Here is a 26641-nt window from a genome sequence, read left to right as displayed (position 1 = left end):
CTGGTGCGAATCCGTTCTCTCTGCACCAGGTTAACAGCCTTCGGAGCATACGCTCATCGTATTTCACCCCTCTCGTAGAGAGGATATGCAGGAGAAGTCTTAATATAGCCCCTTCTTCTTTTGTTACTTGTTGCCCCATCTCCTGCCCCGGCTGCTCACCTCTCTCTGGGTGTCCGTGGCCATGTCATCTGTTTCCTCTATTCCGGATTGCCGCCCAATCCGCCCGGTCTCAGTCCAGATGAGCTGTCCTCCAGCCGGTGGATCTCCTTCTGGGTCTTCCGCCCCTCGCATTCCGTTGCTCAAGCCAAGCGCCGATCGGTATCACGTCGGGGTCACCATCTGAGGAGAAATAACTGGACTCCAGACGATCCAATGTGAATCAACAGAAGCCGTTTATTAAGCACAGATCATCATCTTTTATACCCTGTGTTGTAGCCGTACATGCCACTTGCTTATTTCTGAATAGCTCGTTACACTGTCCACGCAGTTCATTCACACATCAGAGACTGGTTACAAGAATTCGCATAGTAAATTGCTTAGTCATTAGCACAACATGTTTTCTGCCTTCTCAGTTCCCGTTTTTCCCATGTACTAATTCCATCTTCTGCCACCTGTTTTGCCCTTAATTTAATCTCTCACAGTAGGGAGGCTGGCTCACATGGCCATTTTCTCTCAGATACATTCCTACATATTTGTGCCTGGGATTGCCATGAGCCAGGTGCAGGACCTTGCACTTGGCCTGGTTGAACTTCATGAGGTTCGCACGGGCCCACCTCTCAAGCCTGTACAGGTCCTTCTGGATGGCATCCCTTCCCTCCATCGTGTTGACCGTGCCACACAGCTTGGTGTCATTGGCAAACTTGCTGAGGGTGCACTCAATCCCACTGTCCATGTCACTGACAAAGATGTTAAACAGTACTGGTCCCAGTACTGACCACTGAGGAACACCACTCATCACTGGTTTCCACTTGGACATCAAGCTGTTGACCACAACCCTCTGAGTGCGGCCATCCAGCCGGTTCTTAACCACCGAGTTGTCCATCCATCAAATCCACACTTTTCAAATTTAGAGACGAGGATGTCATGCAGGACAGTGTCAAATGCTTTGCATAAGTCCAGGTAAATGACATCTGTAGCACCATTGTAGAAGGCCACCAAATTTGTCAGGCATGACTTGCCTTTGGTGAAGCCATGTTGGCTGTCACCAATCACCTCCTTATTTTCCATGTGCCTTAGCAGAGTTTCCAGGAGGATCTGCTCCATGATCTTGCCAGGCACAGAGATGAGACTGACCGGCCTGTAGTTCCCCGGGTCTTCCTTTTTCCCCCTTTTTGAAAATGGGGGTTATGTTTCCCCTTTTCCAGTCAGTGGGAACTTCACCAGACTGCCACGACTTTTCAAATATAATGGAAAGCGGCTTAGCAACTTCATCTACCAGCTCCCTCAGGACCCATGGACTTGTGCACCTTCAGGTTCCTTAGATGTTCTCGAACCTGGTCTTCTACAGTGGGCGGTTCTTCATTCTCACAGTCCCTGGTTTTGCCTTCTGCAACTTGGGTGGTGTAGTTGGAGCCTTTGCTGGTGAAGACCGAGGCGAAAAAGTCATTGAGTACCTCAGCCTTCTCCATATCTTGGGTGACCAGGTCTCCTGTTTCCTTCCAGAGAGGGCCCACATCCTCCCTAGTCTTCCCTTTATCCCTGACGTACTTATAGAAGTTTTTCTTGTTTTCCTTGATGTCCCTGGTCAGTTTTAATTCTATCTGAGCTTTAGCTTGCCTAATCTGGTTCCTGGCCACTCAGACAGTTTCTCTGTATTCAATCCAGTCTACCCCTCCTTGCTTCCACCCTCTGTAGGCCTCCTTTTTGCTTTTGAGCTTCTCCAGGAGCTCTTTGTTAATCCATGCAGGCTTCCTGGCTTTTTTGCCTGACTTCTTCTTTCTTGGGATGCACCGCTCCTGAGCTTGGAGGAGGTGATCCTTGAATACTAACCAGCTCTCTTGGGCCCCTCTCCCCTCCAGTACTTTTTCCCATGTTACCCTGCCAAGCAGGTCCCTCAAGAGGCCAAAGTCTGCTCTCCTGAAGTCCAGGGTAGTGAGCTTGCTGCTGCCCTCCTCACTGCCCTAAGGATCTTGAATTCTACCATTTCATGATCACTGCAGCCAAGGCTACCCTTGAGCTTGACACTCGCCACCAGCCCCTCCTTGTTGGTAATGACAAGGTCCAGCATGGCTCCTCTACCGTTTGAAGAAGAAAGTTGTCATCGACGCATTCCAAGAACTTCCTGGATTTCTTGTGCCCTGCTGTGTTGTCCTTCCAACAGATATCGGGGTGCTTGAAGTCCCCCATGAGGACCAGGGTCTGTGAATGTGATGCTGCTCCTATCTGTCTATGGAGGGCCTCATCCGCTCCGTCGTCCTGGTCAGGTGGCCTGTAGCAGATCCCTACTGTAACGTCACCTGCCCCTGTGTTCCCTTTAATCTTGACCCATAAGACCCATCTCTGTTGGGTCTTCATCCATCCCCAGGTGGAGCTCCATGGACTCCAGCTGTTCATTGACATAGAGGGCAACTCTGTCTCCCGAGCCTGTATCCCTCCATTCCAACTCTCTAGTCATAGGAGTCATCCCACCACATCTCTGTGATGCCAATGAGATCATAGCCCCGGAGGCATGTGCATGTCTCTAACTCTTCTTGTTTCTTCCCCATGCTGTGTGCATTTGCATAGAGGTACCTCAGCTGGGCAACTGATGAAGCTGACTTACAGGCTGGTGTGGCTGCATGTCCTTCATGCTGCTCTTCAGGTGGATTTCCTCTGGGGTGTTTTATCTGTGACTCCCTGGTTCCTATTGCCTCAGGAGCCCCTGACTCATCTCCATGAGACTTCAAGTGTGCTGCAGTGTACCCAGCACATCTCAGAGCAACAGGTTGAGGACCTTTGCTAGCGACCCATCCCTCAGACCTTGGAGCATCATCCCTTGACTTGTCATGAGCAAGCCTGATAATATCCCCCTCCCCCAGCAAGCCTAGTTTAAAGCTCGGTCAACTGCCCCACTAGCTCATGAGCTAACACCCTCTTCCCCCTTTCAGAAAGATGAACCCCATCCAACGCCAGCAAGCCTGGTGCCGTGTTGGCCATTCCATTGTCAAAAAAAACAAAATTGTTGCGGTGACACCACCACAGAGCATGTCTTTTTCTTTCAGAGTCGCTGCCTGTAACTGGGAGAAGAGAAGAAAAGATAACCTGCACCCTAGGTTAACCTTATTAACCTTCCCAAGGCCCTGAAGTCTCTTTTGATTACCCTTGGCCTATGTGTTGCCACCTCATCACCACCCACATGAAAGAGCAACAGTGAGTAATAGTCCAAGGCCATACCAGGCTAGGAAGTTTTGTACTGATGTCCCTGACCTGGGCCCCAGGGAGGCAGCATACTTCCCTAAGAGGAGGGTCTGAGGGTCTGCCTGGCATATTGGACCCTCTGTTCCCTTCAGAAGGGAGTCACCCACAACTACAACCTGTCTCTTCTTCCTCATGGAAGTGGTCATCAAACCAGGGGGTAGGCCTTTCTGGTCCTGGCAACTCTTCTGGTGTGGTCGGACCATGGGCTGACCTACCTCCTCGAGAGCCTCATATCTGTTGTACAGAGGCACCTGGTTAGTGGAGGTGGGCAAGGAGAGCATTCGCTTGCTGCCCCTAGTATGGACTTGCCTCCATTCACAGCTTTCCTTTTGGCCACTGCCTTCAGTCTGGCAGGGGGGTGGTACTGGATCTCCTTTAACTTGGGGGTTTTTTGGTGGCTGTTCTGGTTTCTTTCTCAGGGAGGTCAGAGCCTGATTCCATCAGTCTATTTCTTTCTCACACTCCCTGATGATCCACAGTCTTTCTACTTCCTCTTTTAGCTCTGCCACCAGGCTGAGTAGATCATCCACCTGATTGCACCTCACACAATGGTCATCCCTTCTACCATCCATTAGCTGTGAGAGGTTAAAGCACTCCCTGCAGCCAGAGACCTGGGTGGCTGCATGCTTACACAAGAGCTCTGTCTGTGTGGCTACATCTGCTCTGGCAAGTGCAGAAGATGCAGCTTTCTGACAGGTAGAGACCATGGCTGAACCTCCCCTCTTGAGCTTTCCATGCCCTTCCACACAAACTTCCACGCAAACTGCTGCACCATAGCCTGATCACTCGCGCTCCCTAAGGCTGCCTTTTAAGGGAGTGGGCTGGCCGCTGCTGGCCCCGCCCCTGCCTTGTCAGCTGCCCTCATGCTAACTGCTGGCTCCCTGCTCTGCCCTGGCCTTTCCCCACCTCAGAAAAGCTCGGCAAAAGCCCCTTTTCACCGCAATCGCCCGGCTCCGCTGTGGATGTGCTGGCACCGGAGCTGTTTGTCTCGGCGAGAGACCGATACCTGTGTACTGCTTAATAGACTACAATCATGAAGAAATCAAGGGGGCATTTTACCCTGACAAACTTGAAAAAAGTGAATCATGATGACGACAGAATCTACAAAATTGAGATCATTGCTGCCAAAGGAAAAGGAAGAAAGAAACAGCTGCTGCTGAAGTGGCATGGCTGGCCCCAGAAATTTCAGTTGGGTAGAAGCCTCCCAAGTTCAGGACACCTAGTAACTTGGGTTGGAACTGGGGGAGGAAAGGATGGTGGATGGAGGTTTCTGTATCACCCTACCCAGCAAAGCAGTGCCAAGATCTTCCTGCAAAATACCAGCTCAAACTTCACTGTGGAGCTGTCGAGGCCCCTGGAGCCCTCGGGGAAGTGGGAGGTGGGGCTGGTAGAAATACAGTACCTACACAGCTGGAATAATATCAATGAAGATGCCAACTTTGAAATAGCACTGCAGGGTAAGACATGGCAGTATACTTTGCAGAATGGCTATTATCCATCCCTCTCCATGTTGATGGAATAGAATGGAATAGACTATTTCAGTTGGAAGGGACCTACAACGATCATCTAGTCCAACTGTCTGACCACTTCAGGGCCAAAAGGTAAAGCATATTATTAAGGTCATTGTCCAAATGCCTCTTAAACGCTGACAGGCTTCCTAGTGTCCAGTAAGAACTCCCCTAGCGCAGCTTTGAACCATTCCCACACGTCCTGTCACTGGATACCAGGGAGAGGAGATCAGCACCTCCCTCTCCACTTCCCCTCCTCAGGAAGCTGTAGAGAGCAATGAGGTCGCCCCTCAGCCTCCTTTTCTCCAAACTAGACAAACCCAGAGTCCTCAGCTGCTCTTCATAGGACATGCCTTCCAGCCCTTCCACCAGCTTGGTCGCCCTCCTCTGGATGCGTTCAAGTGCCTTAACATCCTTCTTAAATTCTGTGGCCCAAAAGTGCGCACAGTACTCAAGGTGAGGCTGCACCAATGCTAAATACAGAGGCATAATCACCTCTTTTGACCAGCTGGTTATGCTCTGTTTAATGCACCCCAAGATGCAGTTTGCCCTCTTGGCTGCCAGGGCACACTGCTGACTCATATTGAGCCCACTGTCAATCAGTACCCCCAGATCCCTTTATGCGGGGCTGCTCTCCTGCCACTTCTCTCACAATTTATACTTGTGTCTGGTATTACTCCATTCCAGATGCAGAATCTGGCATTTGTTCTTGTTAATAGTCATCCCATTAATCATTGCCCAATGCTCTGATCTATCTAGATCCCTCTGCAAGGCATGTTGTCCCTCAGTCAATCGAATCACAGAATTGTAGGGGTTGGAAGGGACCTTCAGAGATCATCTAGTCCACCCCCGCCCCCCACTAAAGCAGGTTCACCTAGAGCAGGTTGGACAGGAACCTGTCCAGGCGGGTTTTGAATGTCTCCAGAGATGGAGACTCCACCACCTCTCTGGGCAGCCTGTTCCAGTGCTCTGTCACCCTCAAAGTAAAGAAGTTTTTTCCTCATGTTCAAATGGAATTTCCTGTGTTCCAGCTTGTGTCCATTGCCCCTTGTCCTGTCACTGGGGACTACTGAAAAGAGTCTGACCCCATCCTCTAAACACCCACCCTTTAGATGTTTCTAAGCATTGATAAGACCCCCTCTCAGTCTTCTCTTCTCCAGGCTAAACAGACCCAGATCTCTCAGCCTTACCTCACAAGAGAGGTGCTCCATTCCCTTGATCATCTTTGGTAGCCCTCTGCTGGCCTCTCTCCAGTCGTTCCCTGTCCTTCTTGACCTGGAGAGCCCAGAACTGGACACAGTACTCCAGGTGCAGCCTCACCAGGGCAGAGTAGAGTGGAAGCATAACCTCCCCTCGACCTGCTGGCCACCCTCTTTTTAACACACCCCAGGAGACCATTGGCCTTCTTGGCCACAAGGGCACATTGCTGGCTCATGGTCATCCTGTTGTCCACCAGGACTCCCAGGTCTCTTTCTACAGAGCTGCTCTCCAGCAGGGCAACCCCTAACCTGTACTGGTACATGGGGTTATTCCTCCCCAGGTGCAGCACCCTACACTTGCCCTTGTTGAACTTCATTAGGTTCCTCTCCACCCAACTCTCCAGCCTGTCCAGGTCTCTCTGTATGGCGGCACAGCCTTCTGGTGTGTCAGCCACCCCTCCCAGCTTTGTGTCATCAGCAAACTTGCTGAGGGTACACTCTGCCCCCTCATCCAGGTCGTTGATTAATATGTTGAACAAGACTGGACCCAGTACTGACCCCTGGGGAAGACCGCTAGTTACAGACCTCCAACTGGACTCTGTGTCACTGATCACAACCCTCTGAGCTCTGCCATTCAGCCAGTTCTCAATCCACCTCACTGTCCACTCATCCACGCTTCCTAAGCTTACCTATGAGGATGCTGTGGGAGACAGTGTCAAAAGCCTTGCTTATGTCCAGGTAGACAACGTCCACTGCTCTCCCCTCATCTGTCCATCCAGTCATGCCATCATAGAAGGCTATCGGATTAGTCAGACATGATTTCCCCTTGGTGAATCCATGTTGAGTACTTCCGATAGCTTTCTTTTCCTCCACATGCCTTGAGATGACGCCCAGAACGAGCTGTTCCATCATCTTTCCAAGGATGGAGGTGAGGCTGACCGGCCTGTAGTTTCCCAGGTCCTCCTTCTTGCCCTTTTTGAAGGCTGGAGTGACGTTGGCTTTCCTCCAGTCCTCAGGCACCTCGCCTGTTCTCCAGGACCTTTCAAAGATGATGGAGAGCAGCCCAGCAATGACTTCCGCCAGCTCCCTCAGCACTCTCGGTTGCATCCCATTGGGACCCATGGACTTGTGGATATCCAGCTGACCTAATTGATCTCTCACTCGATCCTCCTCAACCAAGGGGAAGTCTTCCTCTTTCCCTGTTACTTTCTCCAAAGCCTGGGACTCCTGAGGGCTGGGCCGAGCAGTAAAGACCAAAGCAAAGAAGGCATTCAGTAACTCCGCCTTCTCTGCATCCTTCATCACCATGGCTCCTGTCTCATTCAACAGGGGGCCCACAACTTCTCTGGTCTTCCTTTTGCTTCCAATATACTTGTAGAAGCCCTTCCTGTTGAGCTTGACATCCCTTGCCAGGTTTAATTCCAAGGAGGCCTTGGCTTTCCTCGTTTCATCCCTGCACACTCTGACGGCATTCTTGTAATCCTCCCAAGGGGTCAGTCCCTTCTTCCACGTGCTGTAAACTTCCTTCTTCCACTTGAGCTTTTTCAGAAGCTCCCTGCTCAACCATGCAGGTCTCCTGCATCCCTTGCCCGATTTCTTGCTCTTAGGGATGCACCGATCCTGAGCTTGGAGGAAGTGGTCTTTGAATACCAACCAGCTTTCTTGAGCCCCTTTGCCTTCCAGAGCCCTAGCCCACAGGATCTCTCCAAGCAGTTTCTTGAAGAGGTCAAAGTTAGCCCTCCTGAAATCCAAGGTTGCAAAGGAAGTAGTGAATGAATTCCTTATTATGCTTTACTTGAGTGCGCGGCTTTTGCTTTACCTATTAAACTGTCTTTATCTCAACCCCCAAGTTTTCTTACTTTTACCCTTCTGATTCTTTCCCCCATCCCACCAGAGGGGTGTGAGTGAGCGATTGTGTGGTGCTTAGTTGCTGGGTGGGGTTAAACCACGCCAGATGCCAGACAATGGGAGCGTTTCACAGAGGTGTTAGAGGGGCTTGGATGCTGGCATTGTCTTGGTTGTCCAGGTGTATCTTTTATCCATTGTGGATAAGTTTAAGATTCCAAGAAGCAAAATTCTTATCTCCAGAGTGAGGCTGTCCTTCTCCTCCTTGTGATGAGCTGGGGTCCTTTAGTTTGCTTGCTTAAGCATGGCTATTCAGTATACAATGTAAACTATATATATCTCTTAAGAAAGTTAATACAATTTCATACGATAAAGACTAACTGGTATAATACTTAGAGAATGAGTTTTTCCTAGCAATGTATAGCACCAGCCTATACCCCATAATGGTCTTACAGGTAGTAGCCGTAAGATCCCTCACAACCATGGGCAAAGGTCTCTGCATGACAAGTCAAAATACAGTTTGCGATTCACAGGTCCATTGGCCAGTTCTTCTGGCTTGTGTAGCCTTCTTCAGGAGTTCCTTAGGGTCTTCTTATTTTCCTCACACACATGTTCTTCTGAAGTTGGCATTTTTTTCTGTTTTTTTCCTGTTTGCAGACAGCATTGCCTGTGCCTTGCAGGACCACACAAAGCCCAAATTTCACCCCAGTAACACTAAATTGTCATCCTGTCTGGGCCCAGATGCGGGAGCATCTCAGTCCAGCTCACAGAATTGGTCTCTTCTCTGCATGTGACAGGGTTTTCCCAGGGATCCCCTTGGTGTGATTCCTAGGAGGGGTTCATAGCCCTCGCGCACGTTCCAACTTGTCCATGTCCCACCCCCACCCCACCTTTTGGTGCCTGTGGTGAGTTGACCTTGCCTAGCTGCCAGGTGCCCGTCAAACTGCTCTACCACTCCCTCTCCTCAGCAAGACAGGGTGAGAAAATGAGATGAAAAATCTCATGGGTTGAGATAAGGACACCAATTACTGTCACGGGCAAAACAGACTCAATTTGTAAAAGATTAATTTAATTTATTGACAATTAATCACAGAGCAGGATAATGAGAAATAAGAACAAATCTTAAAACACCAGCTTCCCTCCCCTCCCTTCTTCCTGGGCTCAGCTTCGCTCCCGACTCTCGTACTCTTCTGCTCCTTCCTCTTCACACTGTTCCCCTGCTCCAGCATGGAGTCCCTCCCACAGGATACAGTCCTTCATTAACTTCTCCAAAGTAGATCCTTCCCCCGGGCTGCAGTTTTTCACAAATTGCTCCAGTGTGGGTCTTTTCCACAAGGTTCAGTCCTTCAGGAACAGAATGCTCCAGCGTGGGTTCCCCACAGGCAGCAATTCCTGACAGGAGCCTGCTTCTGCTTGGGCTCTCCCCAGGCTGCAGCTTCCTTCAGGGCATATGCACCTGCTCCAGTGTGGTCTCCACAAGCTGCAGTGTGGATATCTGCTCCGCTGTGGACCTCCATGGACTGCAGGGGGACAACTTGCTTCACCATGGTCTTCACCATGGGCTGCAGGGGAATCTCTGCTCCAGTGCCTGGAACACCTCCTCCCCCTCCTGCTTCACTGACCTTGGTGTCTGCTGGATTGTTTCACATTTGTCTCACTCCTCTCACAGGTGTTGTGCAGCATTTTTTTACCCTTTCTTAAATACGTTATCACAGAAGCAACACCAGCATCACTGATTGACGCTTTTTTCCTGTGAAGGTGACTGGTGCAGGTTGCCCAGGGAGGTTGTGGAGTCTCTCTCCTTGGAGATATTCCAAAGCTGTCAGGACATGGTCCTGGACAACTGGCTCTAGGTGGCCCTGCTTGAGAAAGGGTTTGGACCAGATGACCTCCAGAGGTCCCTTCCAACCTCAACCATTCTGTGATTTAAACTTTAATTATTCATGCCATTAGCTCTTATTAAAGAATATTTTAGCCATTTTATACCTATGCTTTTACTCATTTATTTATATTTAATTTCCATATCTTTATAACTGTATATATATACACACACATATATAGATACATGTATAAGTATATATAGAAAATAGTGTATCTATGTATAAATAAAATATATATTTGATACATCTTTGTACACTCCTTTACATATATATTTCTATATATGTTTATATTCCATCTATTGTATATAAATGTGTATATTTTTATATTTGAACCCTTCCTGGTGCAAAGGAAGCAGGCAGCCAATCAGAGGGAGATCTCAGAATATGTGGGTATGACAGTGTCAAAAATGGCTGTCAGCCAATCACAAAGCAGTGTGAAAACACATGGGGACTGACATTGTCAAAAGAGGGGGGCTTCCTTTTCTGTCATGCTTCTGGGTAAACTGGTAGGGGTGGCTGGTCCTGCCAGCCAATTACAACAGATGAAATGACCAGAAGAGGGGAGTGACTTCCAAGGCAAATGGTAAATTTTTCTCCCTGCTGGGGGGAGAATATGCCCAAAGCTGGGGGCAGGGTATCTCTCACTTCTTATCTTTGATATCTATTATGTATTTTTAAAATGTATTAAAAATGTGTTGGCTTCGCTTGTTACAGTTCTCTTATAATTATATGTTGGGTGGGTGACTTTATTTCCTGTGTTTTACAGAGAAATATCATATGTTTTAAGTGAGTTGTATATATTTAGAAGTAATAGAAGAACAGAGAAGGGGAAATGTCAATATTGGTCCTGCTTGATTTACTATCTCTAGCCAATGTTTTTGACCCTTGCGCAGAGTTGGTGTGTGCTGCTATGTTTCCATCAGCTTGTTGCAATTAGAATATTTTATCAGTGAGAGAGATCTTTGTGGTTCTTAACAAACGGTGTTATCTGCAGGATTGCTATCTGTTGGATAAAAGCAGATTAATCTGTAAATAATAATAATAATTGTGTAAGCTGACGCAGGCAGGATGCAGGAACAACCACAAAACCATGGATGAAAGGCAAAGAACAAATTTAATCTCAACACCTCGCGGATTGGGGAATCTTCGAAGCAACACCCGGGCAGAGGCATGCAAGCAGGGGATGCAGGCACCACAAAGTGAGAGGGAGTCCTTATTAGCGAGAGTCCTTGTTAGCAAGAGAGTGTTTTCCAGCACCCCACATGTGAGTCACTTGCACTTGTTTACAGTCCTCCTTGCTGATCTTCAGTTACTTTCCCACATTCCACCCCCTCGCTCAGGAGACCACTTCTGCTGGGGTTGATAAAGCTGGAGATGTTCATTTAGGCTCGCGGGATGTAGTACAGAGTAATTTACAGAGGCATGCAATCATAGAATCATAGGGTTGGAAGGGACCTCTGGAGATCATCTAGTCCAACCCCCCTGCCAGAGCAGGGTCACCTACAGCAGGTTACACAGGAACATGTCCAGGCGGGTTTTGAATGTCTCCAGAGTTGGAGACTCCACCACCTCTCTGGGCAGCCTGTTCCAGTGCTCTGCCACCCTCAAAGTAAAGAAGTTCCTCCTCATGTTTAGGCGGAACTTCCTATGTTCAAGTTTGTGCCCATTGCCTCTTGTCCTGTCCCCGGGCACCACTGAAAAGAGCCTGTCCCCATCCTCCTGACACCCACCCTTTAAGTATTTATAAGTGTTGATAAGGTCACCCCTCAGCCGTCTTTTTTCCAGACTGAAGAGACCCAAATCCCTCAGCCTTTCTTCATAAGAGAGGTGTTCCAGTCCCCCAATCATCTTTGTAGCCCTCTGCTGCACCCTTTCCAGCAGTTCCCTGTCCCTCTTGAACCGGGGAGCCCAGAACTGGACACAGTACTCCAGGTGCGGCCTCACCAAGGCAGAGTAGAGGGGGAGGATGACCTCCCTTGACCTGCTGGCCACACTCTTCTTGATGCACCCCAGGATGCCATTGGCCTTCTTGGCCACAAGGGCACATTGCTGGCTCATGGTCATCCTGTTGTCCACCAGGACTCCCAGGTCTCTTTCCACGGAGCTGCTCTCCAGCAGGTCAGCACCCAACCTGTACTGGTGCATGGGGTTGTTCCTTCCCAGGTGCAGCACCCTACACTTGCCCTTGTTGAATTTCATAAGGTTTCTCTCTGCCCAGATCTCCAACCTGTCCAGGTCTCTCTGTATGGCGGCACAGCCTTCCAGCGTGTCAGCCACCCCACCCAGCTTGGTGTCATCAGCAAACTTGCTGAGGGCGCACTCTATCCCCTCATCCAGGTCATTGATGAATATGTTGAAGAGGACTGGACCCAGTACTGACCCCTGGGGAACACCACTCGTCACTGGTCTCCAACTAGACTCTGTGCCCCTAATCACAACCCTCTGAGCTCTATCTTTCAACCAGTTTTCTATCCACCCCACTGTCCATTCATCTAACCCACACTTCCTAAGCTTCCCTATGAGGATGCTGTGGGAGACCGTGTCAAACGCCTTGCTTAAGTCAAGGTAGACCACATCTACCGCCCTCCCCTCATCTATCCATCTAGTCATGCCATCATAGAAGGCTATCAGATTGGTCAGACATGATTTCCCCTTGGTGAATCCATGCTGAGTACTTCTGATAGCTTTCCTTTCCTCCACGTGCCTTGAGATGACACCCAGAACGAGCTGTTCCATCATCTTTCCAGGGATGGAGGTGAGGCTGACCGGCCTGTAGTTCCCCGGCTCCTCCTTCTTGCCATTTTTGAAGACTGGAGTGACATTGGCTTTCCTCCAGTCCCCAGGCACCTCGCCTGTTCTCCAGGACTTTTCAAAGATGATGGAGAGCGGCCCAGCAATGACTTCTGCCAGCTCCCTCAGCACTCTCGGGTGCATCCCATCAGGGCCCATGGACTTGTGAATATCTAGATGATCTAATTGGTCCCTCACTCGCTCCTCCTCAACCCAAGGGAAGTCGTCTTCTTTCCCTGTTACTTTCTCCAAAGCCTGGGACTCCTGAGGGCTGGGCCGAGCAGAAAAGACCGAAGCAAAGAAGGCATTCAGTAACTCTGCCTTCTCCACATCCTCCGTCACCATGACTCCTGCCTCATTCAGCAGTGGGCCTACAACTTCTCTGGTCTTCCTTTTGCTTCCAATATACTTGTAGAAGCTCTTTTTGTTGTGCTTGATGTCCCTAGCCAGGTCTAATTCCAAGGCGGCCTTGGCTTTCCTTGTTTCATCCCTGCACGCTCTGGTGGCATTCTTGTAATCCTCCCAAGGGGTCAGTCCCTTCTTCCACTTATTATAAACTTCCTTCTTCCACTTGAGCTTTTTCAGAAGCTCCCTGCTCAACCATGCAGGTCTCCTGCGTCCCTTGCCCGATTTCTTGCTCTTAGGGATGCACCGATCCTGAGCTTGGAGGAAGTGGTCTTTGAATATCAACCAGCTCTCTTGAGCCCCTTTGCCTTCCAGAGCCCTAGCCCACGGGATCTCTCCAAGCAGTTTCTTGAAGAGGTCGAAGTTAGCCCTCCTGAAATCCAAGGTTGTGATTTTACTTCTTGTTGTTGTTTTGTGGATAGTACCCATGATCCTGAACTCAATCATTTCATGATCACTACAACCTAGGGTGCCCCCAACCTTAATGTCCTCCACCAATCCCTCTGTGTTTGTCAGTACCAGGTCTAGAAGTGCTCCTCTCCTTGTTGGCTCCTGCACCACCTGTGTCAAAAAGTTGTCATCAATGCACTGGAGGAGCCTCCTGGACTGTGCATGCCTGGCTGTGTGGTCTTCCCAGCAGATATCGGGGTGATTGAAGTCCCCCATGAGAACCAGGGCCTGCGCTTGCGAGGCTACCTTCAGTTGTCTGTAGAAAGCCTCATCAGTCTCCCCATCCTGATCAGGTGGCCTGTAATAAACACCCACAACAGTGTCCCTCATATTTGCCTGTCCCTTAATCCTCACCCATAAGCTCTCGACCCGCTCTTCATCCGGCCCTAGTGAGAGCTCAATGCATTCCAAATGCTCTCTCACATAGAGTGCAATTCCACCACCACGCCTTGCTGGTCTGTCTTTCCTGAAAAGGACATAGCCATCCATGACAGCTTCCAGTCATGTGAGCTGTCCCACCACGTCTCAGTAATTGCAATGAGATCATGGCCCTGCAACCACACACAGACCTCCAGCTCTTCCTGCTTATTCCCCATGCTGCGTGCATTGGTGTATAAGCATTTCAGAGAGGGAGTCGTGTGTGTAGTTTTGACCCTTGAGATGTGGTGTGCCTTCTGGCTTTCAGAAATACTGGCACACTGGCCCACGAGCGCTGAGCAACTACACCCTGGCACCTCACCAGCAAGCCCAGTACCATCCCCACCCCCCTTCAGATCTAGTTTAAAGCCCTCTCAATGAGCCCCGATAACTCTTGTCCTAGAACCCTTTTTCCCCTGGAGGTCAAGGTATTCCTGCCTGTTACCAGCAGGCCAGGCGTTTTGTAGATCAGGCCATGATCAAAGAACCCAAAGTCCTGCCGGCAGCACCAAGCTCGAAGCCAGGCATTGATCTGCTGGGTCCTTCTATTTAGCCCCTCATCATTCCCCGCAACTGGGGGAATAGACGAGAACACAACTTGTGCTCCCGATCCCTTGACCAGCCGTCCCAGGGTCTTGAAATCTTTCTTCATTGCCCTTGGACTTCTTCTTGTTACCTCGTCGCTGCCTACCTGAAAGAGCAAAAGTGGATAGTAGTCTGAGGGCCGTACCAGGGAAGGAAGCATCCTCTTCACGTCCTTGACCCAGGCCCCAGGGAGGCAGCAGACCTCCCTATGTACCGGGTCCGGCCTGCATATTGGGCCTTCTGTTCCCTTCAGTAACGAGTCACCTATGACAAGGACCCGTCTTTTCTTCTTTACCACAGAGGTTTTGATGCAGGGGGAGGTCTGACTAGACCTTGCTGACGGCTCCAGGGTAGGAGAAATAGGAGAAATATTGTGCTCGTCATCATCCAGGTTCCTCTGTAGAGCACTGTACCCGTTAAGTAATGGCACCTGGGAAGATGGGGTAGTCATCGGGCAGTCTCGAGTGCAGCGCCTGTTGCGCCGCGCAGGAACTTCCTGCCATTGCCCCCTGTCCTCCAGGTTACCGCCTTCAGTTGAGGTGAGAGAGGATATGGAGCTCTCTGTTGCAGGGGTTTTATCTGCCTGCTGGGTTTCTGTCATGGGATGCAGGATTCTGCTCCAGGAATCTATCTCCCTCTCACATTCCCTGATGCTCCTCAACCTACTTACCTCCTCCCTGAGCTCCATGACTAATTGGAGAAGATCCTCTACCTGAGCACATCTCCTACAGGTATGCCCATCATTGCCATCCGACACTGGCGTAAGAGCAGGGCATACCCTACAGCCCGATGTCTGTGTGGTAGCATGTTCCCACAAGAGCTCCGTCTGAGAGGCGGCATCAGACCTGGTGGTTGTGGAGCTCATGGACGCCACAGTCATCTTGCGAGTAGTTACCATCACTACCTAGCCGGGTTAGCAGTCTTTCAGCTCTGTCCTGCACGAACTGCTGTGCAGACCGCTGTGATTGGACTGGTGTGTCACACCCTGCTTGGCCGCCCCCTTCTCCAGCCCAGGAAGTACACTCTCGTTGTGGTGCACCTGGGTGATACCTCGGGTCACACCCAGGGAACACCCACTTGCAGCTCGTTTGCTCCCAAAGGGTTTCTTTTATGAGGGGGGAGAGTGGTCCCACCCTCTGCTCGTTAACACCTGCCGCCGGGGGTGGTGGCTCCGCCCTCGGCTCCTCAGCTGTCCCCGCCCCCCAGAAGGGCCGGGTACCGGCTCAGGCTGGCCCCTTTTCCTGGCTTTAAAAGCCTCAAAAACGAGCCCCTGGCCGTTTCTTTGCCGCGATTTCCTTCCTCAGCACAGACTTACCTGCACTGGAGCTGATCTCCTCGGCAAATATATAAACATATATAGAAAAAGGAATAAACATATCTCTACAATAATGCTTTGAATCAGGTGTCTCATTCCTCCTGTCAGGGAACTAAACCACTACAAAGCACAATGAGCCAACCTGTGATAGGGGAGGAATACAGCAGTGTCATCTCCTTCCAGTGATACATACATGTTGCTCCAGCTCCTTCAGCTATTATTACTCTGGGTTTGATAACCTGATGTGGGGTAATTGCCCACACAGATTGGAGACCTATGACTTCTGCTTTTTCAGATTGAACTTCAATTCGATGTTGGGTTTGCGACACCGATAACACCGTTCCAATGCTATCTCCTCTAGATAAGGCACAGGTATTTGTCAAAGATACCTGAAATACAAGAACTCGAAAATCTGATATTAACAAAGGATGTAAAGTAAGAGGAGAAGTTGGGTTATAATGTATAGGGGAACCTTGTAATGCCTTGGACCAAAATCGTACAGGTTCTTTCTGATTTTTCATCCCAGTCATCTGCCACAATCCCCATGAGACTGTATCGTCTGGAATTGTTACTTCTAATTCAAAAGGATATCCTTGCTTAGGAGTGTATAATTGTGCATGCTCAATCAAAGCATTTTTGCAGGCATCAAAGGCTTCTTGTTGCTGCTTGGTCCCCTGCCAGACAACTTTCTTCCTAGTTAATTTCTGCAGAAGGCACGTTAATATCACTAAATGTGGGATAAAAGTCCTCCAATACCCAAAAAGTCCCAAAAAAGATCTGTAACTGTTTTACTGTGATTGGTACAAGAAATCACTGGACTGTTTGCTGTACCTGATTTGATATTTCTCTAATCTGTCCATGCCAAGCTATTCCCCAAAATTGTACGGTAGCACTAGGGCCCTGTATTTTCTTTGGATTAATTGCCCGGCCTCGGTCCTGCAAATGCACTTTCAGCAATTCAGCAGCTGCTTCATTTTCTTGTTGTGACTCTGCCATAATCAGTAGACCATCAATATAATAGTAAACAGTAACGGTACCCGACCGTACTGCTACATCAGCTGCTATCATTAGGTGGCAAATGGAGGGACTGTGTGTGTATCCCTGAGGCAATACTTGGAAAGTATATTGCTTTTGTTCCCAGGTCACATCTTGCACTGAGGTGGCAGGCGGGGTGGAAGGGGGGTGCAGAGTTGGTGGTGGAGCTGGGGGCGGTCGGCTTTTTTGCATAAATGCTAACTTTTGCCACCGGGGAAACATTTCTGATGTTGTGATCCCATCTCTTTCTGATTGTGGGATAACAGCTTGTACAAAATCATTCCACATTTGTTTCCTCGTCAGCTGTGCTGTAACTCCTTTCGGTTTTGCTGGCTTTTCTTTATTCACCATCCAAACAGATGGTTCCAAAATCACAGCCCCAATTTCCCTCAAGGTATTTCCTAGGGCACCTACAGTACCCATAGCATTTGTCACTGCTGGTATAATAAACAGGTTTAGTGAGGCAGGTGCTCTTCTTAAAAACTGTATTTTGATACTTCTCCTCACTGCTAAACTGTCCAGATTGGATCCTTTAACGAACACATGACCCATCCCCATCTGCTGCACCAAATTAATACCTTTCTTGGTTGCACACCAGTTTCCAAGGGACGACACTAATTCAACAAGTTCTGTATATGCTGTTAAAACTGCTGCACACAACCACTGATACAACACAGGTGCGATAATGTCTTGCCCATCAGGACCTCTGACATTTTGCAGCTGAGCATATCCTCATTGTATCTGATCATGAATGGGTATCACAGAATCACAGGGGTTGGAAGGGACCTCTGGAGATCATCTAGTCCAACCCCCCTGCCAGAGCAGGGTCACCTAGAGCAGGTTGCACAGGAACACGTCCAGGCGGGTTTTGAATGTCTCCAGAGAAGGAGGCTCCACCACCTCTCTGGGCAGCCTGTTCCAGTGCTCTGCCACCCTCAAAGGAAAGAAGGTCCTCCTCATATTTAGGTGGAACTTCCTATGTTCAAGTTTGTGCCCATTACCCCTTGTCCCGTCACTGGGCACCACTGAAAAGAGCCTGGCCCCATCCTCCTGACACCCACCCTTTAAGTATTTATAAGCATTGATAAGATCCCCCCTCAGTCGTCTTTTTTCCAGACTGAAGAGACCCAAATCCCTCAGGCTTTCTTCATAAGAGAGGTGTTCCAGTCCCCTCATCATCTTGGTAGCCCTTTGCTGTACCCTCTCCAGCAGTTCCCTGTCCTTCTTGAACCGGGGAGCCCAGAACTGGACACAGTACTCCAGGTGCAGCCTCACCAGGGCAGAGTAGAGGGGGAGGATAGAGGACTTAATAAATCTTTTTCACCCGCTGATAAATGGATAGATGCAACTCCACTATCCGAAGCTTGCAGAATCCATGCCAGTATGCCTTCCCCACTCTTTTGCTGATAAATCTTCATGGTTGGAAAGGACCTTTGAGATCATCGAGTCCAACCATACACACACAAAACCAGCCCCTACAATCTCTGTCACTAGAGCATGCCCTGAAGTGCCACATCTAGACGTTTCTTAAATACCTCTAGGGATGGTGACTCAACCACCTCCCTGGGCAGGCTGTTCCAGTGCCTGACCACTCTTTCAGTAAAGTAATTCTTCCTAATATCTAATCTAAACCTCCCCTGCCGCAACTTCAGACCATTTCCTCTGGTCCTGACATTATTTACTTGGGAGAAGAGGCCAACACCCACCTCTCTCCAACCTCCTTTCAGGTAGTTGTAGAGGGCAATGAGGTCTCCCCTCAGCCTCCTCTTCTCCAAGCTAAACATGCCCAGCTCCCTCAGCCTCTCCTCATATGACCTGGTCTCCAGACCCCTCACCAGCCTGGTAGCTCTCCTCTGGACACGCTCCACCACCTCAATGTCCCTCTTGTACAGAGGGGCCCAGAACTGAACACAGTACTCGAGGTGAGGCCTCACCAGTGCCGAGTACAGAGGTGCGATCACTTCCCTACTCCTGCTGGCCATGCTATTCCTGATACAAGCCAGAATGCTGTTGGCCTCCTTGGCCACCTGGGCACACTGCTGGCTCATGTTAAGCTGGCCGTCCACCAGCACCCCCAGGTCCTTTTCTGCATAGCCGTTTCAATTGTCTGGGGGGGGTCATCTATTTCAGGCCAATTTAGCCAGGAAAGTGGTCACGGGGGTCCAGTGCTCAGTTCCCAACTTTTTTATTAGCCATGGCATGGGTGTTCCTGGACCTACCAACTACACCAAATGTGTAAGTCGACGCAGGCAGGATGCAGGAACAGCCACAGAACCACGGATGAAAGGCAAAGAACAAATTTGATCTCGATACCTCGTGGATTGGGGAATCTTCAAAGCAACACCTGGGCTGGGCAGAGGCATGCAGGCAGGGGATGCAGGCACCACAGAGCGAGAGGGAGTCCTTATTAGCGAGAGAGTCCTTGTTAGCAAGAGAGTGAGAGAACAAGAGCTCAGACTTGCTGTTCTTGCCTGTATTTCAAGGATTCAAGAAGGCATAGTTTTTCACTGGACTTTGATGATCTTCAACAGCAGGGCAGGATTCTCAGGCACGTTCGATAAGGTGCCCCTGAGTCCATCACAGGCCTACTTTATCTAAGTGCAGATATTCTACTTGTTGAGCACGTAAGACTAAACAAACAACAATTACTGTGATATATGTGTTTTCCAGCACCCCACGTGCAAGTCACTTGAGCGTGTTTACAGTCCTTCTCAACGATCTTCCATTACTTTCCCACAATAATAATAAATCGTAGTTGGATATACAGAAATCTAATGCTCATCACAAAAATAAAGACTTCTCAAATTAGTTCATCTAGCATAATGTGACATTGATGTGTACTGCATTTCTGTTTTTCATTCATAACATACTAATCCTTGAGTGGTATCATCTGCCACATTTGTAAAATATTAAAAAAACAGAAAGCTTTTTGATATGCAAAGTGTTGGTTTTTTTAATTTTTGGTTGTTTTGCCCTTGGAGTTCTATCCCAAGCATATTAATGTATTCTTTAAGATAATACAATTATTTATAACTAACCTAGTCTTTGTATTCATTATTCCTTTTCTCTGTGGTTTAGCCAACTTTTTTTGATATTTAGCTGGATTGGGTCAGATTAATTTATAATTTAATTTATATGGAAAGCCTGCTTTATAATTGTCATGGTTTCGACTGAAAGAAAATAATGAAAATCTTGTAAAATCTTAATCAAGTGAACTGTATTCTGGAAGCACTTTTAATGCTTGTTGTTCAAGTGAATCCTTTTCTTGTTAACTTTTAGTTTCAATTATTTCCTATTCTTTTTAAATGTGTGAAGAAGCAGCAAAGAAAAGCACATGCCATCTTGTTCATCATCTTGGTTTGATTCTATAGTAAAGATGTAATTATAAATTGTGTTGAATTGGCATTGCTCTCATTCTCCTTGAGAAACAAGAAGAAAGGGCAACTCTGATCTGAAGAACTAATCTTTTAAAATGGAAGTACTGGTTGCTGACTCGAAGACTTTTCTCCTGATTTTCCTTTGTACTGTTCTTGACCTGTGAGGGGGGTCGTTGGTCCACAAAGACCTCTTACCCCCTTCCCTCCTGCTTGTAGTTATTTTCAAAAGTTGACTGACTTTTGTTAGCAGGGTACACACTGTGGTGGGTTGACCTTGGCTAGACGCCAGGTGCCCACCAAGCCACTCTATCACTCCCCATGCTCAGCTGGACAGGGGGAGAAAAATACAATGAGACTCATGGGTTGAGATAAGGACAGGGAGATGACTCAGGAATTACCGTCACGGGCAAAAAAGACTCGACTTAGGGAAAATTAATTTAATTTATTACCAATCAAATCAGAGTACGATAATGAGAAATAAAAACAAATATTAAAACACCTTCCCCCCACCCCTCCCTTCTTCCTGGGCTCAACCTCTTCACTGACCTTGGTGTCTGCAGAATTGTTTCTCTCACATATTCTCACTTCTCTCTCTGGCTGCTGTTGTGCAGCAGTTTTTTTCCCCCCTCTTAAATATGTTATCACAGTGGTGCTACCACTGTCGCTGATTGGCTCAGTCTTGGCCAGCAGCGGCTCTGACTTGGAGCTGTCTGGAACTGGCTCTGTCTGACATGGGGGAAGCTTCTGGCATCCTCTCACAGAAGCCACCCCTGTGCCCCCCCTGCTACCAAAACCTTGCTACACAAACCCAGTACACATACCCATGTTTTGAACTAAAGTGAATTAATTTTATAAGCTTTATTTTGAGAAGAGCCTTTGTTTTGCTTTCCTGCTCTTAAGACTTTTTTAGCTTTGCATGGGGGCATCCCTTCGTCCTTCCTTGTCCTTAGAGCACGCATTGCATTAGCAAGTTATATTTGGGGGGGGAGAGGGAAGGTTTGCTGGTTTTTAATCCCATATGTGTCTAGGTAATGAGAGTAATTTCTAATCTTGCTGTAAAACTCTATTCTTGTGTTGTTTCTGCTTTTTAACAAAAAAGGTTGAATCCTTCTAGATTACTGGAAATATTTCTGAACTGGAGGATAAAAGCTAGGAACTAAAAGAGCAGGAACAGTTAAATATTTGTTTCTTGGCTAAAAGTCCATGGTAGCCAAAAGTTTTAATGCAATTTTTTTTCTGTGCTACGTTTCCAGTAATCTTGATGGTGCAGGAACTATAATTTCTACATAAGGAACTGTCATGAGTATCTTTAACTCTGTGTGCTGAAACCTCACTGTATTTATTGTCTCGTTGTCTAGATATGGTGCTAAAGTAGGAAATAACACTTTTTTCTGATATTTTGAAAGTTTGAATTGTCTCCATAAATATTTTTCAGAAAGCCAATTAAATATAACAAGCAACATTATTGAGGTTTTATGTAGTTTTTTCTTCAGTGAAAAATGTCGGTGTTACATTTAATATAGTATTTTCATTTTTTGTTTCATTTTTACTGCATTATCTGTATTTTTTAATACAAAATGTTTTAAAATGTGATGGGTGAAGTGTATCTACTTATCTGTAAAATCAATGCTGTACAAAACTTGTAATGAAGAATTCTAAGTAGGCCACAATTATGAGGAGAACTGGAAAAGGACATTCAAGACTAAAGAAACTTTAGTAATAATGTCTCCATAATAGAAGTTTTTTGTCAATGACTTGCAAATAAAATCCTGTTTAGCAAAACTATGAGAATTTTGTTTACTCCTAGTTAATTAGAATGGGAGTGAAGCAGCAGGTTGATTTGAGACTAAGCAGGGTAGTAGAGATGGGAGTGTTACTTAAGCTGCTCCTGAACAAAGTAGGCTTAAATTTTGCATTAGGCTATATTATTTTTTTTTGCAAATGAAATTTGCACAAAGCTTCCCCTCTTATTTTAAGACAATTGAATGATTTTTAACCTTGATGGGGTTTTGTTTATTTGTTTGTTTTAATCCTATTTTATATAGGGGTGTCTAATTCCAAATGATTGAATAAAGTACTGAAAAGGAGGTGGCACTTTCCTTCCCTTGCTTGTTGCATCTTTGCTTCTCTGTCTGTGACCTCTCAGGCCTCAGGATGGGAACGAGTAGCAGCTTTAAAAGTTTGTAAACTGGTAATAGCATGCTGTAAAAGCAGTCTCTTCTGTGAAATTATACTAAACCATTAATGTGTCTTACAATTTCCTATAATAAACTTTTTTTCTGCTGGACATTTACATACTAACTTTTCTTTCTTCTTTGAGTCTTGTTGCCTTTAAATACTACAAAGCTATGTAGATATTTTTATTTCTGAAATCTATTTGCTAGGGAGTCACTAGCTACTGTTTAGAGCAAAGGTGAGGCTGACAGTGAAGGAAAGGTGAATTAGAAACAGATGTGAACTTTGCATTTTGTGAAATAGCTACACAGAGATAGCGTAGATGACATTCAAAGCAGAATTCAAAGTGTTCTGGGATCCACTTGCATATAATTGCTGTGATACCAACCTTATCTTTCCATGTTAAAAATGGTAATGGTTAGTGGTGGAAAGTTGTATCCGTAAAAGCACCGAACTGAAGATTTTGGAATAGGTGTGAGGGGAGGAAAGTCAAGACAAAGTAGTCTGTTTCCAAAAAATAATAAAAATTAAAAAAAAATCCATAGAAATCTGAATATTAGTTTCTCTTAAGATACTTCTAAGAATCTTATGGTATATTTATTGAAGAACAGTATACCGATTACTTTGCGTTATGAACTGACTGCAACCTCCATTCCCCATCCCCCTGTGCCGCTCGGGGGGGGGGGGGGGGGGGAGGTAGTCAGGAATGAAGTTGAGCCCAGGAAGAAGGGAGGGGTGGGGGAAAGGAGTTTTTAGATTTGTTCTTATTTCTCATTATCCTACTCTGATTTTAATTTGCAATAAATTAAATTAATTTCCCCAAGTCATGTCTGTTTTGCCCGTGATGGTAATTGCTGAGTGATCTCCCTGTCCTTATCTTGACCCACAAGCTTTTTCATCATATTTTTCTCCCCTGTCCTCATTGAGGAAGGGGAGCTTGGTGGGCACCTGGTGGCCAGGCAAGGTCAACCCACCACAGGGAAACATTGCAGTACCCAGTAGGTCAGGTCTAGTCCATGGTTATGCCCGAGGTAGTAACTGTTAGATGCTTTTTTTTTTTTTAAGGTATGTTTACTGATATTATTGTGAATGGGAAAAATATGCAGCTGACTACAGGAATACAGGAGAAGTTACTGTGAATGTGCTAATGGATGTAGATGGCCTCAAAGGGAGGGATCAAATAAACTAAAAGGATTAAAAAATAGAGTGGAAAGATACTTCAGGTTTTTGTACAGTACTACTCAAGAATATGTTTTTAACATATTTAAGAATATTGAGGGTAAATTTATAGTCTTTGTTATTAAAAAGGGGGCCAAAATAATTTTAAAGAGCAGATGTCAGCGATAGCTTTGTTATAAGACACTCTGTAGAGTATAAGAAAAAACTGAATAGAGAAGTACTGGTTATGGTTTCTGGGTGATAAAAAAAATCTGATTTCTGAGATCCTCTCTCATCTCCTTTATTGGCTAAAGGCTCTATTTTTGATCAATCTCTGTTTCATTTTTAGGAGAATAGCACGTTGCTTAAAATGGACATAAATGGAGAGTCCAGAACTACCATATCTACCCTCCCTGTACCTCTTGCAGAGGTCAGTTCTGCAGGCAAAGCAGAAGCAGAGAAACCACGATGTTCCAGTACTCCCTGCTCACCAATGCGACAGACAGTTTCAGGCTATCAGATCCTTCGTATGGATTCTAACTACCTGGTTGGCTTCACGACTGGAGAGGAGCTGCTAAAATTAGCCCAAAAGCATACAGGAAATGAAGATAATAAAGGGGAATCCAGGCCTAACTTGCACTCTAAACAGCTTGATTCAGGACTTGCATGTTCCTCTCATTTGTACAAAACTAGAAGTAGGTACTATCAGCCATATGAGATCCCAGCAGTAAATGGGAGGAGGAGAAGACGGATGCCCAGCTCAGGGGATAAACGCACTAAGGCTTTACCATATGAACCCTACAAGGCACTTCATGGTCCCCTGCCTCTTTGCCTTTTAAAAGGTAAAAGGGCTCACTCTAAATCCCTGGACTACCTCAATTTAGACAAAATGAGCATCAAGGAACCTGCTGACACAGACATACTACAATACCAGCTCCAACACCTTACCCTTAGAGGGGACCATATGTTTGCAAGAAATAACACATGAACTATGAACCATAATCTAGAATTTAGAACCATTTTCTGGTTATTTCTCTGTTGCTGCAAAAATCCACTGTCATACATTGTACGTGACTGTCCATGTTGTAGGTGGTATCAGCTAAATGTTATCAGAAAGTAATTTATTTGAATAGAATTTTGACAGTGAATTGCGTTACAAATACTTGGAGGGAAAAAAATCTTTCCAGAGCAAGCAGCTTCTAATGCAAATTTGACTGCAGCTGGTGGATATTTCTTTGGACACTTTCTAACAAAGAAAAGGCTTTTGGGTTTGGGGTTTTTTGTACGGTTATCTAGCATTTATGGTAATTTAATACTGAAAAATTGATGATCTGCTTGATTGTTGCTAATTTTGTCTTGATGTTAGAAATTGCTCTTGGATAAGTACTCAAGTTATCTTTTTGTTTCATAAGATTTGTACTTTATTCTACAATAAAATGTATGTATGATTTTTTACATCATGGGAAGGAATGCGAGCTTGGCTAAATTGGATCACTTGTTATTTTAAACCATCCCATTCAAACATTTTGAAACTGGGTTTGCACTGGTGGTGAGGAGGAAATTCACTCATAAAATAAACCTTTGTTCATTTTCTACTTTAAACCTATTAAATTATTTTTTATTTTCTGCATGGAAGTAATTGTTTTGCCTCCTCTGTTTTATAAAACTAGTTTGGAATAAGTATTCGGAATATTAAAAAATATTTTTGAGAGTGAAGTGTTTGGTTTTTTCATTAATATGACTTATTTTTTACATTGTCTTGACATGTAAACAAGGATTCACTTCAGATTCCAGTAAATACACTAGAATGTCTGCATCAGTATGCCAATAAAGTTTTTCATTTTAAGTCATGATTTCTATATAGTATAGTAATGGAAAAGGCCAAATAACTCTAGCATTGCTTTGGAAGTTTAGTTTATATGAAGCACTGAACACTTTTATTATGATCCGGGAGGCAGATTTTTGGATGGAGTGCAAGTGAAGTGTTTCTATATCAGCCCTGAAGAGCTGATTCTGTATTATTCAACAGAGTAGACTGAATACACTGGCTTAATTTGTTGCTTAAGAATTTTTTATCCAAATATGACATCAATTGCAGTTTTGACAGCTGTATTCTTAGATATATTTAAAACACGTTAGTAACTTATGTTTAAAAATTAAAAAAAGCTTTTAGATATTTTTAGGTGCAATCTATTACTGAAGCAGCGTGCAAGTTCATTTTGGTTTACTTATTTAGAAGTTAAAATTAAGATCACATTGTTTTGAAGCATAACTTATTTGATCAGTTGTTTCTGGTACAATTCAGGGTTTTTTTGTTTCTCCTTCAGAATGAACAGCAAGCATTAGTCAGTGCATGTGTTGTGGAAAACGAAGAGTTCTTTTCATTCTGCCACTTACTCCACATCTGTAACCGAAGGCAGTAAAGAGGAGCCCAGTAGACTCTGTTTTACTAGTTTGGTTAATGTTTTCTGGCTTATTAGAATATTTACAACTGATGTATATTTTAAAGTGTTAACTGCACCTCTGTAAAGTTAATGTATTGAACTTTTCCTATGTAGTCTTTAGTTTGAAAAACAGAATGTGGTCAGATGCCAAAGAGATGGAGGTTTTGTCTAAGGAGTAAACACCACTATTTATTGAAATGCCCTATGAAAATGTATTTCTGGCTGAAAAATAAATGATATAATACCTATTTTTTGTGGAGTCTTTTGCTGTGTAGAAGAATGAGGATATTTAAAAATACAAGTTTAGACCAAGAATCATTAAAATTTGAAAGCATGCAACTTGTACTTCTGTGAAATATTTAGACAGTTAGGATTCTTCTGTTGTTTCAGGAAATCAGACATACAATTGTTAGTACATTTTGTGCACGTTGTTACTTTGGTCCTCTACAGTAACTGTATAGCTACATCTATAGAGAGGCTGGTGGCTGTCTCGCCAATTTCAAACGTGAAAAATTTGTTAGTACCTTTCCTGTCTGGTGGCTTGCCTGTGAAAGTGTTTGCACCTGATAACATTGCTTAACTGTTTTAGAATTGCAGTTACACTTGCATACTACATAATCATTCAATAGCCATATTTCAAGTTGGATTTTTAATGTTCTTAA

The 26641-nt window shown here is 46.0% G+C and overlaps 1 protein-coding gene across 1 annotated transcript in view; it reads left to right on the top strand.

Moving 5' to 3' along the window:
• The window catches only part of LOC141735688 (macrophage immunometabolism regulator-like), a 60522-nt gene extending 34302 nt beyond the window's left edge, over positions 1 to 26220 (top strand). Inside the window, 1 exon segment of the mRNA XM_074568773.1 lies at positions 23885 to 26220. Coding sequence (XP_074424874.1) covers positions 23885 to 24523 — 639 coding nt within the window. The 3' untranslated portion in view covers positions 24524 to 26220.
• Positions 26221 to 26641: the final 421 nt, after the last annotated feature.

This window comes from Larus michahellis, chromosome W (genome assembly GCF_964199755.1).
Source record: "Larus michahellis chromosome W, bLarMic1.1, whole genome shotgun sequence".
Taxonomy (NCBI): domain Eukaryota; kingdom Metazoa; phylum Chordata; class Aves; order Charadriiformes; family Laridae; genus Larus; species Larus michahellis.
Note: the sequence above shows the minus strand (reverse complement) of the source record. Positions and strands in the feature narration are given on the sequence as shown.